Below are 12,118 nucleotides of genomic sequence, written 5' to 3'. Positions count from 1 at the left end.
GATGAGCCCAGGAATCTGTACTGTTCATGAGCCCCCAGAGGTCAGAGCTTGGGACCAGGGGAACCTGAGTGCTGGCCGTGAGCCTCCTGATTTGGGCTCAGTTAGAGGGATGGGGAAGCCCATAGAGTCCAGCTGTCACTGAGATGGGCCATTGTCTCTGCGCTCCCAGTGCAGTCTGGGATGTGCCCAGGGCTCCAACACTGACACATGGTGGGGGAGGGGGGGAGCGGCCCGCGTGGGACTAATTTCTGGGCTGGAAAGGGGCCCTCCAAGAGGGCTGCAGGCTCCAGGCTGACCTAACCCTAAGCAGCCCCGTGAGAGAGCATGCCCATGGATACTGAGAACCCCAGAGAGACAGGAAGGCAGAGAAATCCAGAGACAGACAGGCACTAAACCTCAGGTGTTAAGGCTGAGGGAGAGGCGATGACTGAGCAGCCAGGGAAGGTCTTGGCCAGTGCCATGGGGGTTTCAGGAAAAAAAGAGCAGGAGAGAGAATCTCCAGGCTGCGGGGCCTTGGAGTGACTGTGGGTGATGTCCTATGGGCATAGGAGCCTTCCCAGGTCCTGATTTCCTCAACATCCATCTGTTGGTTGGTCCGTCTGTTTCCCCCACCAGCTGGAGAGCTCCTGTGCCAGGATCTGGTCCCATCAGCTCTGTGGCCACAGGGCTGTGTGTGTTGCAGGCAGAGTGAGATAGGATGGAGGCCCCAGCGCTGGTTCTCCTCACTTCTCTGCCCAGCTGGGTCCTGCCCTCACTCACTCCCAGCTGGCTGGGTGCCTGGCACGCTCACCTTGTCAAACTTGAAGAGGCTCTCCAGGAAGCGGCCGGGGTCTTGCAGCAGCCCCTTGCCTGGCTCCCAGTAGTCATCCACCTTAGAGCCAGGCTTCTCTCCAGGGACCTTCTTGGGCTTGATGCCCTTCATGATGCACACAGCTTCTATGACCAGCTTCACACCTGGGGGTGGTCGCTGCATGGCACGCACCTGTGGGCCAGGCCAAGAGTGGGGAAGGGGGAGGTCCATCACAGAGTGGTACGGTACCTCCAGGCAGGGACAGCCACCAGACAAGGTGGGCCCCACCAGCCAAGTCCCTACCACTACAGACCAAGGGCACACCCGGGGATCCCCCAAGGTCTGCCTTAGCCTATGGCAACTACTACTCCCCCGTATACCCAGGCCTGGCCACGAGGTCCTGTACGTTCATTTCTCAAGGCCCAAAGCCCTCCTCATGCACCTGCCCGGGCCCTGGGCGCTGATACAAGGAGGTAAGGGCAGGCAGCTGGATTCAAGCCCTAGTTCTGCCCTCATCTCTTGACATATGACCCTCAAGGGATGTGTAGAGGGAGGGCCTAGGGGCCAGGACCCAAGAGGGCTCCAGGGAGGGATGTCAAGAAAAGCCTGGGGGTGCCTAGCCACCCACCTCGGTCACATCATTCTTGTTGAGGTTGCGCAAACTGGCCAGGGCTGCATCCAGGGTGGGCAGAGCCTCATCCAGATCCTTCTGGGCATCGTCAGCAATACCTTGTGCCTTCCTGGCCTTCTCATTGGCCTTGATCTCCTCTGCTTGCACTGAATTCCGGGACTCCTCAGCAATGGTTGTGTCCACCTAGGGACCAGAAGTAGGGAGGGCCCAGGGATGGCCCGTGTCAGGGACAGGTGTGCCCTCCTCCCCTTTCTCCTCTCTGTGTCTCAGTCTCCCCAGGTGGAAGGAAATGAGGGTTGGGATGCCCCATTCTCTAAGGACCATCTCGGCTGTGACAGCCCATGGAGACCCGGGAGTGCTAGGAACCCCTTCCAATCCTGAGTGCTCATCATGGGCCTGGCATGGGGCTCAGGGCTTTACATGCTTGAGCATAACTACCCCATGGGCAGGATCCCCTAAACCCACAGGGCACCGCCATGCAGAACAGAGAAAGGCACTCCCCTCCCACAAGTCACTTTCTTTCCATCTGCTGGAAAAATTTTCAATACCACTGCCTTTGTAGAGCAGGACATGATTGTTTCTGCCAGAAAGCTGCCATCATGAATGTGCAAACCTGCGGAGGCTGCTGTGAGGACCGGTCCTCAAATGTGGGCCCTCTTGTAGACTCAGAGGATCTTAGAGGGAGACTCAGGCAGACTGTGCACCGCTACCTGTGGCTGCCCTGCTGCTCAGTCCGTGTTGTGATTATTGGGTTTGGATTTGTCTGTCTTGCTCATCACCATATCCTCTGCCCAGTGCAGCGCTTGGCATAGAATAGGTTCTGAGCAAGCATTTGTTGAATGAACACATGACTGAATGAGGGAACTGGGCACCAAGAGGCTAAGCAAACTGTGAGGCCGGGCAGCTAGGGATCTTGTGGTTGCATGGGGATGCCGAGCATCCTCAGACATGGTCAGCCGTCAGGGAGGGGGCCAGGAGCACTCCCAACCTTGATCTGCTCCATGGTGAGCGTGGTCTCCTTGGCAGCCTCCTCCAGCAAGGGGCGCATAATCTCCAGCTCTTCCTGCATCTTGGCCACGTCCTCCGAAGTGCTCAGCAGCTGCGGGGTGGGAGGCGGGGGGCACAGAGAGGAAATCCGGTGTGACGGTGTGATGGGGACCAGAGAGTGAGTTAGGCCTGGAGGGAGCAGGGGAGAGGTCCCTGCAGGGCCGCCCTCATTCACGAGAGGCTGTGGCCAGCAGCTTCAGTGGCCCCCAGGTTGCCCAGTGGACCCCAGAGGAAGGGAGCAGTCCCCTAAAAATATTTGGGGTGAACTGCTTTGGCCTTGCCCCTGGCCAGCAGCTCTTTTGGTGAGGGAGGAAGCCACCCATTTAAACACTGTGGGCTGCCAACTGAAAGGCCAGGCTGGGCCTCCGGGGTCAGGACTGAGACTGCATGGGCAGAACCACGGGCAGCTATACGTTGCCCACAAGGCCCCACCCCAGCCCACCTTGTCGAGGCCACTCTTCATGCGGTTCCTAGCAGTTTTCAGCTCCTGTTTCTTCTGCCCAATGAGAATGGAGAAAATATTGAGCAGCTCCAGGTAGCTCTTGGGGGTCACATAGTTGTGGCGGGCCAGCTCGGCCAGATACTCGACACACTTCTTGGCCACCGACTGGTGGATATACACACAAACCTGAATCTGTGAGGGAGCAGACCACTGATGCCAGTCTTGTAGAGCCCCCAGCAAAGATGGGGCACCAGGGTGCCCTTGAAGCCACTGAAGCCTGGTTCTGGGGAGGGAGCCACGTGCAGGAACCTCAACGGCCCTCACACTCACTCTCTCCTATGATCCTCACGACCTCCAGGTAAAGGTCACCTATTCTGCAGACGAAAAATCCCACGACCCAGAGAAATCAAGGGGCTTTTCCGAGTTCACACAGTTGTCAAGGGCAGAGTTCACTTTGAACTTGGACCCAGGTGTGTCCCAGCTCTTGGCCCAGTGCTCTTATCACAGCCCCTATGACCTGTCTCTCTCAGAAAGCCCTAAGGTGGGGCCCCTCTCGGAGGCTGTAGATGTGGGGAGGGAGGGCCCAAGGCCTCAGCACAGCTGGGCAGAAATGGGCTCACCCTAGCTCTTGGCCCCCAGGTGACCATCACTGTCTCAGGCTGGACCAGACAAATCTACCCCCCACCCCATCTGTAGTCTCTGGGTTGTATCAGGGGGCTCTTTGTTTGTTTGTTAATGTAGACCATTTTTTTAAAAAAACTCTTTACTGAATTTGTTACAATATTGCTTCTGTTTTACGTTTTGGTTTTTTGTCGCCAAGGCATGTGGGATCTTAGCTCCCCGACCAGGGATTGAACCCTCACCCCCTGCAGTGGAAGGTGAAATCTTCCCTGGACTGCCAGGGAAGTCCCCATATCAGGCGACTCTTTAAAGAAAGTTTCCGTGGAGCCCTCAGAGAATAAGATAAACAGTGACTGTGTAACTGTGTGCCCAGCCTCCTGCGTCACCGTGACAACCTTGTGGCATTCCCATTATACAAGTGAGGAAACTGAGGCTCAGACAGATAAAGCTGTCTGCCCAAAGGCTTCCCATCAGTGGTGGGCCTGGGAATCTTACCCAGGCCTTGGAGACCCCAAGCCCAAACCTACACAGTCCCCCTCAAGGTCTTGCTCCTCACCAAGATACCTACCAGTCCTTCAATTACTTTGGGGGTAGCGTCTAGCTCTGGGATCTCGTTCAGGAACATGGTGGCCACAGACTCCAGGGCTTCTGCCGGCCACTCATTAAACCAGTCGATAGTACAGCAGTTGACCAGGGAGGGGAACTGCCTTAGGTGAGCTCGGAAGACCTCTCCAATGGGGCTGGGGAGGTGGGGGTCCAAATGAGGCCCTGAGACACTGACTTACACCCCCCAGGAACCCAGGACCCAGGGTCATTTCACAGCCCTGTGACATGGCAGCCTGGACCCAATGGCATGGTGGCCAGGCCCAGGCCACTTCCCCTTGTGGCAGGCCCAGGTGCTCCCCCACCTAAAACCACTGTCCCTGCAAGGTTGCAGTGGCCACCTGTACCTCATGCACAGCACCAGGTGGATGCTGCTGCGCACACGCTCGGTGTAGGCAGCCATGAGGTTGGTCTTCATGGGCTGCAGGCCCTGCTCCTGGACGTAGGGCCGCATGGTGTTGACAATCTGGTCCTGCTCATCCGTGTTGTAGAGGTTGGGAATGTCGCCTGAGTTCAGGACATTGTTAATGTCCTCTAGGAAGGACTCGTCCTTGATCTGGGGGGAAGATGGGGATGGAGGAGCTGAGTCTTGATGATGGCCCCTGGGTGTTGGGCTCCATGACCATGGTCTCACTGGACCTTCACAGGAGCCCCATTCCACAGACCATGCCACTAAGGCTCAGAGAAGCCCAGGGTCACACAAGTGACCTCATAAGTTGTGGTCCAGGACTCACACCCAGGCCTGCCCTACAGCAGAGACTCTGAACATCACTGCTGGGCTGTGGAAGGGCCCTGGGTCCTGGGTGGGAGATGTGGTGTCTTCCTCCTCTCTTGCCAGGCCTCTCTACGTCTCAGTTTACTCACAGGAGAAAACCAGGCCACAGGCAGAAACGGGTCCTTGCCCATCTCATATGGCCAGGGCCTAGTCAGTGCCAGAAGGCACCCTCACTTGCCTGACTATGTAAGGGGAGCCTGGGGGATAGGAGTAGGGCTGGGAGCCTTCCAGGGCTTCAGCTTCGGCCCAGTCCTGACCACCAGTCAGGTTTAAGCACTGCCCTGTTTGTCTTGAGACCCTGGACCCACAACCTCTCCTTCTCTCAGACCTGGGGCGAGGCCTCATCTAGGGAGCTCCAGACGGAGCAGCCCCAAGAAGGGGGCCATAGTCACAGCACCTCAGGCACAAGTCCTGTGGTCCTTGAGGTAGGAAGCTGTTGGCCAGTGAGTGTGGTGCTGCTTGTGGTCAGCCATGGTGCCAGGGGCCTTCTTTACCCTCGGGGCATAGTAATGATCTATGCCCCCCACCAGCCCTGACAGGCTAGGTTTGGCCCCCTCCCGCTGGTCCCAGCTATTCCTCCCAAGATCCACCCCAACTGACAGTGACGTGGGCATGAAGGACTGACCACCTTCCAGGATGCCACACTGGGGTGGGTTGTATCCAACCCACCCTGGATCCCGCTCACTGCCCGTGTGGTGGCACCTGGGTATCTGAGAACAGGAAGGTGATGGGCAGGCTGTGCAGGCCAGCCTTGAGCAAGACCTTCTTGACATCATCACGCCACTCGGTCATGCCATAGTTCTTGGACAGCTCAATCTGGAAGCACTCATACTCGGCCCTGGAGACAGGTGGTTGGGTGGAGGCATGCCAGAGCTTGAGGCCAAGAGCTCCCACCCCAGCCATCTGCTCCCATCCTGGGCAGACCTGCTGACTCCCCCAACCCTGAACCTGCTCTCTTGCCTCCAGACATTTGCTGAGGCTGCTCCCTCGGCCTGGAATGCCCTTCCCTTCCATCCTCCCATCCTTGATTAGAAGAGAAGGTCCATGGCCACCTCCTCTAGGAATCTCCCCTGGATACCTGCAGCTACCCCTCCCCCATCCCTGCAGCATCACAGGGCACTGCTGCTGTCTCTCCTTGGACCCCAGGTTACCCTCCCAGGGCCAGGTGCGTCTGCCTCAGCATAGAACATGTGGAAGAACGCGAATGGAACTGAGTCTGCCACCGGCCGCCCACTGCCCACCACGCCTGGGGGCCCTCACATGTGCGAAGCCAGTCTCGTGAGGGACCTGCGGCCACTGCCGCCCACACCCAGCAGGAGCGCGTTGCCCAGCGCCTGGCGCAGGGTGCGGCTGATGCGGCAGACGTGGCTCACGGCATCCATGAAGAGGACCAGCCTCAGCTTGGCTGTGCTGATCTGGTTGTAGTCCTCCATGTACTCCTCAATCACCTGCATCATCTGGCAGCGGGGGGTGGGGGGGCACGGGGAGAGCTGGGTCCTCCCTCTGTCCCCGTGCACTGTGCCCCCCCACAAGGGAGCACAACACCCCATCCCCCCAGCCAGCCCTGCTCCTCTGTGCACAGAGGGATGTTGGCCTTAAGATGCCAGGTCTGCCTGGATGAGGCCTGACCCGCTGGACACACCAAGGCCTGAGGGTCGGGTCAGAGACCTACTGCCTTGAGGGCTCAACAGGATGTACCGACCTGGGGCCCCATGGGAGCTCCTGGGAGCTAGGAGAGGGTCTGTGTGAAGACACCAACAGGAGGCCCCCGCACTCCAGCTTCATCCTGCCACCCTGGGGTCTTGACTCAAGACTCGCGGTGCCCAGGGCCCTGCCGCGGCTCTGTGGGTGGGATACTAGTCCCTCAAATGGGCATAGCGTGTTCCTGCTTACAGAGCCTGTCTCAGTTGAACCTTAGGCTTGTCCTCAGGAAAGGGCCAAGGGGGGCCTACTGCGCCCATTTGACAGGCGAGGAGATGGGACTCAGAGAAGCAACTTCTGGCCTGAAGTCCCTGAGCTGGCCTTCCAGACCAGTGTCCGACCCTCCGGTCAGAGCATGGTGGTCTCTTAGCAGTGGCTGCAGAGGGCTGGGGTCTCGGGGGTCAGGGGTTGTGGGTCAGGGGTAGGTCCCCAGCAGGCCCCTTCACCTTCTTCTTGCTGGTGATGAGCTCATAGGACTTGACGTCGGAGCCTGGCGACATGAAGTCCCCGTAGAGGATGGGCTGGAAGGGGCAGACCTCTTCGAAGGCCACCTCCCACTGCTCCATGCAGCTCTCCAGGAGCTTGTCAAACCAACTGCGGTCCTCCTCGTTCACCAGGCGGTCGCGGAACACACGGCAGCTCTCGTGGTACCACAGGCGCAGCAGTTGCACCTTGTCCTGCGGCCACCCCAGCGTCAGGGCCCGGTCTCGGCCCCGCACCCTCAGCCACTTCTCGAAGCACCTGGACCTGGCTCTCCTACCAAGACCCTGCCAGGGCCCTGGGTGTCTGCTGTCTCCACAGAGCGTGGAGTCCACATGCTGACGCCTGGGCCTCTCCACCCCCAGCTCCAGGCGCAGCTGTGCCTGTGGGGCTCCCAGCTCAATTAGCTTCTCCCCTCTTAGGGTCCCCACAGCTCCCAAACCCCAAGCCTGAGAGGAATGCCCGATTCTCCTTATACCTTCCTGACACCTCACATCTAACCACTCACTTGACTCCAAAGCTCCCTCTGACTCTACCCCCATCCTGCTGCCACCTCCATGCTGACCTCCCTGCCTCTCCCTGGGTGACAGGACCGCCCTCAGGAAGCCCCAAAGCTCTTCTCTCGACTCCTTTGGCTATAGCTAGGCAGGGCCAGGGCTGGCATCTGTCCTATTCACACTATGCCCTTGACGCTGGGCCCACACACTGACCCATCCATTCCCCATCCCAAAGTGCAAATGTGCCCCTACCCACCCCCCAGCTCCCATCACCTTCAGGACTCTCTGCCCCTGCAGCCCCCAGAGCCTGCCCAGCACAGCTGACACTGCTCCATGCTGTAGTCCTGCTCCTTCCACCTGGTACCATTCACTCTTCCCCTCAATCTTCTCACACACAGGGCTTCCACCAGGAACCCTCCCTCCCTTGCCATGCCCCGGCTCCTGCTTTTGTGTGATCCCATCACAGCCAGCATTCTAGGCGTGGATTTCACCCGCAAGATAGGACTCAGCTGCATGAAGGCAGGGCTCCTGGGGGCTTGGTACCTGTTGCCGTGTCCCCAGCTCCACCCCCTGCCCGAGAACCTGGCCAGATGAAGGCTGAGGAGTGTTTGGGTAGGAAGGCCTAAAACCAGGGAGGACTGTGAGGGCAGTGTGGGCACTCCACTACTGGACACTGGGGAGGGGGCCCACCAGTCCTCACCTCAACCTTGGCCGGGTCGGCCATGAGCATGCCCTGGAAGACCTTGGAGAGATCCCTCAGGTTGAAAGTGTAGTGGGATTTGGCTGGGGTGGGCAGCAGCTGGGAGGTGATGGTGGAGTACACCATGATGGTGGCTTCCACGAGGGGATCCGTGAAGTGGGAAATGTTGGGGGCACCGGCTGTGGAAACAGGAGAGTGGCCCTGGGTCATAGCCCTTGCAGATCCGGTGCTGTGTTCTCTGCACACACCCTTCCCCAGCCTGCATGCTTGGATTCTGCCCACTCTGCAGCCCTCTCCGATGTTACTTCCCCAGCAAGGTTTTCCTGGTATCCCCCACCATGGGGTGAGGAATCTCTCACTCGGAGCTCCCCCCTTTTACATCCTTATCACTGATATAGCCTGTCCATATATTGGGGCACTGGGACACATTCATGGAATTGAGAACACTAATGGGGCCAGACCTGAAACGTGCCACTCTGAGCTGTGCATGGGGAGGGTTACATGGCCCACACGGGGTTCAGGAGTGCACCACAGTGGACGTGGAGGCCTGGGGCTCAGCCATGACCTTGGGGGCTTATCACCCCCTTGCATTTTCACCACTAACATAACCTATTTGCTTGTGCTTTGAAAACAATGCAATTCTTTGCTGGGAACCAAAATTCTGTCAGTGGGAATTTGGGGCAGAGGGAGCCCCCAGAAGAGGGAAGAAAGCAAAGAAGGGGCAGGACGACTCACTAGCCCCAAAGCAGGCTCATCCATTAACACAGGGACTGTTCTAGGTGCTGGGCACAGAGGGTAGCCCCAGCAGACACGCTCCTCACCCCCAAAAAGTTGACTTTCTTTGGGGGACAGTAAACTGGGGATGGAAAATGTGTGGAGAGAGGTTTGGGGAGAGCCAGCGTTGGGGGATATGACATAAATGCTGGGGAGGCCTTGCGGAGGAGGGCACTTGAGCAGAGACCCGAAGCCTTGAGGTGCCAAGCAGGTTCAGAACTGGAGAAGGTGTTCCAGAGAGGGCGTGGCCAGGGCGAAGGCCCTGAGGCAGGCATGTCTGGGGGGGTTAAGGACTTAGCAAGGGGGTGGTGAGAGCAGACAGTGATGAGGGGTGCCCACCACTGCCAGGACCTGAGCTCTAGTCTGCATGAGATGGTTGAGCAGAGGAGGAATGTGATCTGATTCAGCGTTTGAATGGGTCCCTCTGGCTGCAAGGGGAGGATGGATAGACCTCCAGACAGATGCAGGGGGTGAAGACAGAATCAGGGAGACCGGCGTGTGGGGGGGCTGCTGCAGTGGCCTATGAGTGAGGGCTGGGGTGCTGAGCAGCGCAATTCGGGGGGGTTCTGGAGGGAGAGGCAGCAGAACCTGCTGAGAGAGAGACAAAGAGAGCGAGCAAGTCCGGATGGTGCCAAGGCCCTTGTCCTGAGCGAGTGGAAGGACACAGTGGCCATCAGCTGAGAAGAATGGAGCGCCAGGTGCTGGTGGGTCAGGGGCTCGGGTTTGGACATGTTCAGCCTGAGACGCCCAGTGGACATTCAAGAGGAGACATCGGTCCGAGGTTCAGGCAAGAGGTCTGGACTGAACACACAGACTCAGCGGCATCCGCACTAAGGGGCTTATCACCAGGGCAGGATGATGATGTCCCAGAAGAGTGTGTTTAGAGGGAGTAGAGGCTGAGAGTAAGCCCCCCGTCCACCTAGGAAGGTGACTGGGAGGAGGAGGGGTGACCCCCACAGACAGCTGACAGCCCGGGAAAGGTGAAGACCCAGCTGACCTTTGGTCTGGACGCTGCGAGGCTGCTGGTGACAAGAGCCCACTCCGGGGACTGGTGGGGCTCAAGAGAAAGTGCGAGGGAGGGCTGGTGCCCGCAGGAGGAGAAAACGCTCGTGGAGCGTTTTGCTGTCAAGGTGACAGAGAAATGGAGCCAAGGCTGGGGGAGGGGGTAGGGAGGGGACAAGAGAGGGGCTTGTTTTGTGTTTTGTTCTTAAGATGGGAGAAATCGGGGCGTGTCTTTGCTGATGGAATGGCCCAGTGGAGAAGAGAACACTGATGTCAGTGGCTGTCAAGCAGACAATAGGGGATGGGACTCAGGCCTAAGAGGAGGGCTTGGCCTCATACGGGAGCAGGGAAATCTGTTCCCAGGAACAGGAGAGAAGACAGGGCCCAGGGAGGCCTGGGTGCAGGTCAGCAGTGGACACGGAGGCCTGAGGAGGTCTGGAGCGGCCAGTCACCCTGCTGCAATGAGCAGCAGATCCGCTGCCACACGGGGGACGCCCGACACGAACTCAGGTTGCTCCTGGCTCCAGGCTCATGCCCTCTCCTCAGAGCCTCTGCTTCTTCACACAGGGTGGGACTTTGTTGGATTCCTTATTCATTCATTCAACGTGCATTCACCTTGCTTCTACTATGGGTCGGACACTCACCCGGGCACTGAAAGACTGACCGGCCATGTAACGGTGAATGAGCCATGCAGGCCGTCGGTGCTGGGCAACCTTTGCTCTAGCAGTGGCCCGAGGTCCCCTCAGGAGTCTGAGGATGGTTCACTGTGGCCCCTGGGACCCGGCCTCAACGACATCCAACTGGAGTCCAGGGCTCCCCCTGGAACCAGTGCCCCTGCCCCATCCAGGCCTTCCCAGGCCCTGCCCAGGCCTGCACTTACGCACGGGCTCCCGGTAACTCTTTTCTCCAAGGAGTCCATCTAGAAGGTTGAGGGAGAGACACGGGGCTCAGAGTTAGGTGGGTCCCTTGCTGCCCACCTTGAACGGTTGTGCTCAGCTGGGCAGCCCCAGAGCAGCCACTGACCATCACCCCCCTCCTCAGAGCCACATGACCCCCACCTCCAAGCTGGGCATGGGGGCAAGTTCTGGTCTATAGCCCCTGAGGGCAGGGCAGGCCAGGCCAGAGGAGGGAAGGCCTGACTCCCATCACCCACCACCTGGCACAGTGCCAAGTGGAGTTCAAAGGTCAGAGTGTGTGTTATGTAAGAAGTGGACTGGTTGGGGGAAACTGCATCCTGGAACAGACTTTTCTTCAAGCTCCATGGAAGATCAGGGCCATTTTGTCCATTCTATCTTGGTGGCACTTCCTGATTTACAAAAGTAACATCCTTTCACTAGCCTTTCTACCATATATGCGTGTACTTATACGGATGAAAATACATGTATACATATGTATAAATCATATATTCCACAGTTACCACATGCCGGGCTTCTTGCTAGATACTCTACATGCAGTGTCTTATTTAACCTTCACAACTCGGGGTGTTGGGCACTGATATTATCACCCATTTCAGATGAAGAAACTGAGGCTCAGAGAGGTTCATGAATTGGCCAAAGGTAACATAGCTGAGTAAGGGGTGAAGCCAGGGCTGATGTCAGTGGTTCAGCCACTCGGCCCTTCCCAGTGCTGCCCAGCTGTCCTTGGTGTGGCTTACCTGGCCGGGGCTTCTGCCCTAGCCTGTGGCCTCCTACCCCACTCCTGCCCGATACTCACCCATCCAACTGCCCAGGATGGTGGAGAAGATGCGCTTCTTGCTGACCTCATCCATCTCAGCAAAGGACAGGTAGTTGAAGTGGCGGGTCAGTCGTGGAGTGATAGCATTCCTGCCTCCACCGGGGGGACCCATGGCACAGACAAAGTTGATGTCCACCAGGCTCTTGAAGGCTCCTGGAGTCAGGGCAGGAAGTTAGAAGGCCCTGCCCAGGGCTACATTAAGACTTCTGTAGGCCCTGGGCACTTTTGCCTTCTTGGGCCTCCTCCTCCATTAAAAAATATATATATTAGGACTTCCCTGGTAGCGCAGTGGTTAAGAATCCGCCTGCCAATGCAGGGGAC

General features: G+C 58.2%; 1 protein-coding gene across 1 annotated transcript in view; it reads right to left on the bottom strand.

The window, feature by feature from the left end:
* DNAH1 (dynein axonemal heavy chain 1) overlaps positions 1–12,118 on the bottom strand; it is a 101,404-nt gene that overhangs the window by 10,970 nt on the left and 78,316 nt on the right. The window contains exons 45-56 of the mRNA XM_024746472.1: positions 11,777–11,950; positions 10,944–10,982; positions 8,288–8,466; positions 7,057–7,287; positions 6,170–6,366; positions 5,612–5,747; positions 4,482–4,690; positions 4,100–4,271; positions 2,911–3,102; positions 2,410–2,520; positions 1,419–1,604; positions 791–982 (exon numbers count right to left, since the gene is read on the bottom strand). Of these exons, the coding sequence (XP_024602240.1) occupies positions 791–982; positions 1,419–1,604; positions 2,410–2,520; positions 2,911–3,102; positions 4,100–4,271; positions 4,482–4,690; positions 5,612–5,747; positions 6,170–6,366; positions 7,057–7,287; positions 8,288–8,466; positions 10,944–10,982; positions 11,777–11,950 (2,018 nt within the window). The remainder of the gene's footprint in view (positions 1–790; positions 983–1,418; positions 1,605–2,409; positions 2,521–2,910; positions 3,103–4,099; positions 4,272–4,481; positions 4,691–5,611; positions 5,748–6,169; positions 6,367–7,056; positions 7,288–8,287; positions 8,467–10,943; positions 10,983–11,776; positions 11,951–12,118) is intronic.

This window comes from Neophocaena asiaeorientalis, unplaced genomic scaffold, assembly GCF_003031525.2.
Source record: "Neophocaena asiaeorientalis asiaeorientalis breed wild unplaced genomic scaffold, Neophocaena_asiaeorientalis_V1.1 scaffold251, whole genome shotgun sequence".
NCBI lineage: Eukaryota > Metazoa > Chordata > Mammalia > Artiodactyla > Phocoenidae > Neophocaena > Neophocaena asiaeorientalis.
Note: the sequence above shows the minus strand (reverse complement) of the source record. Positions and strands in the feature narration are given on the sequence as shown.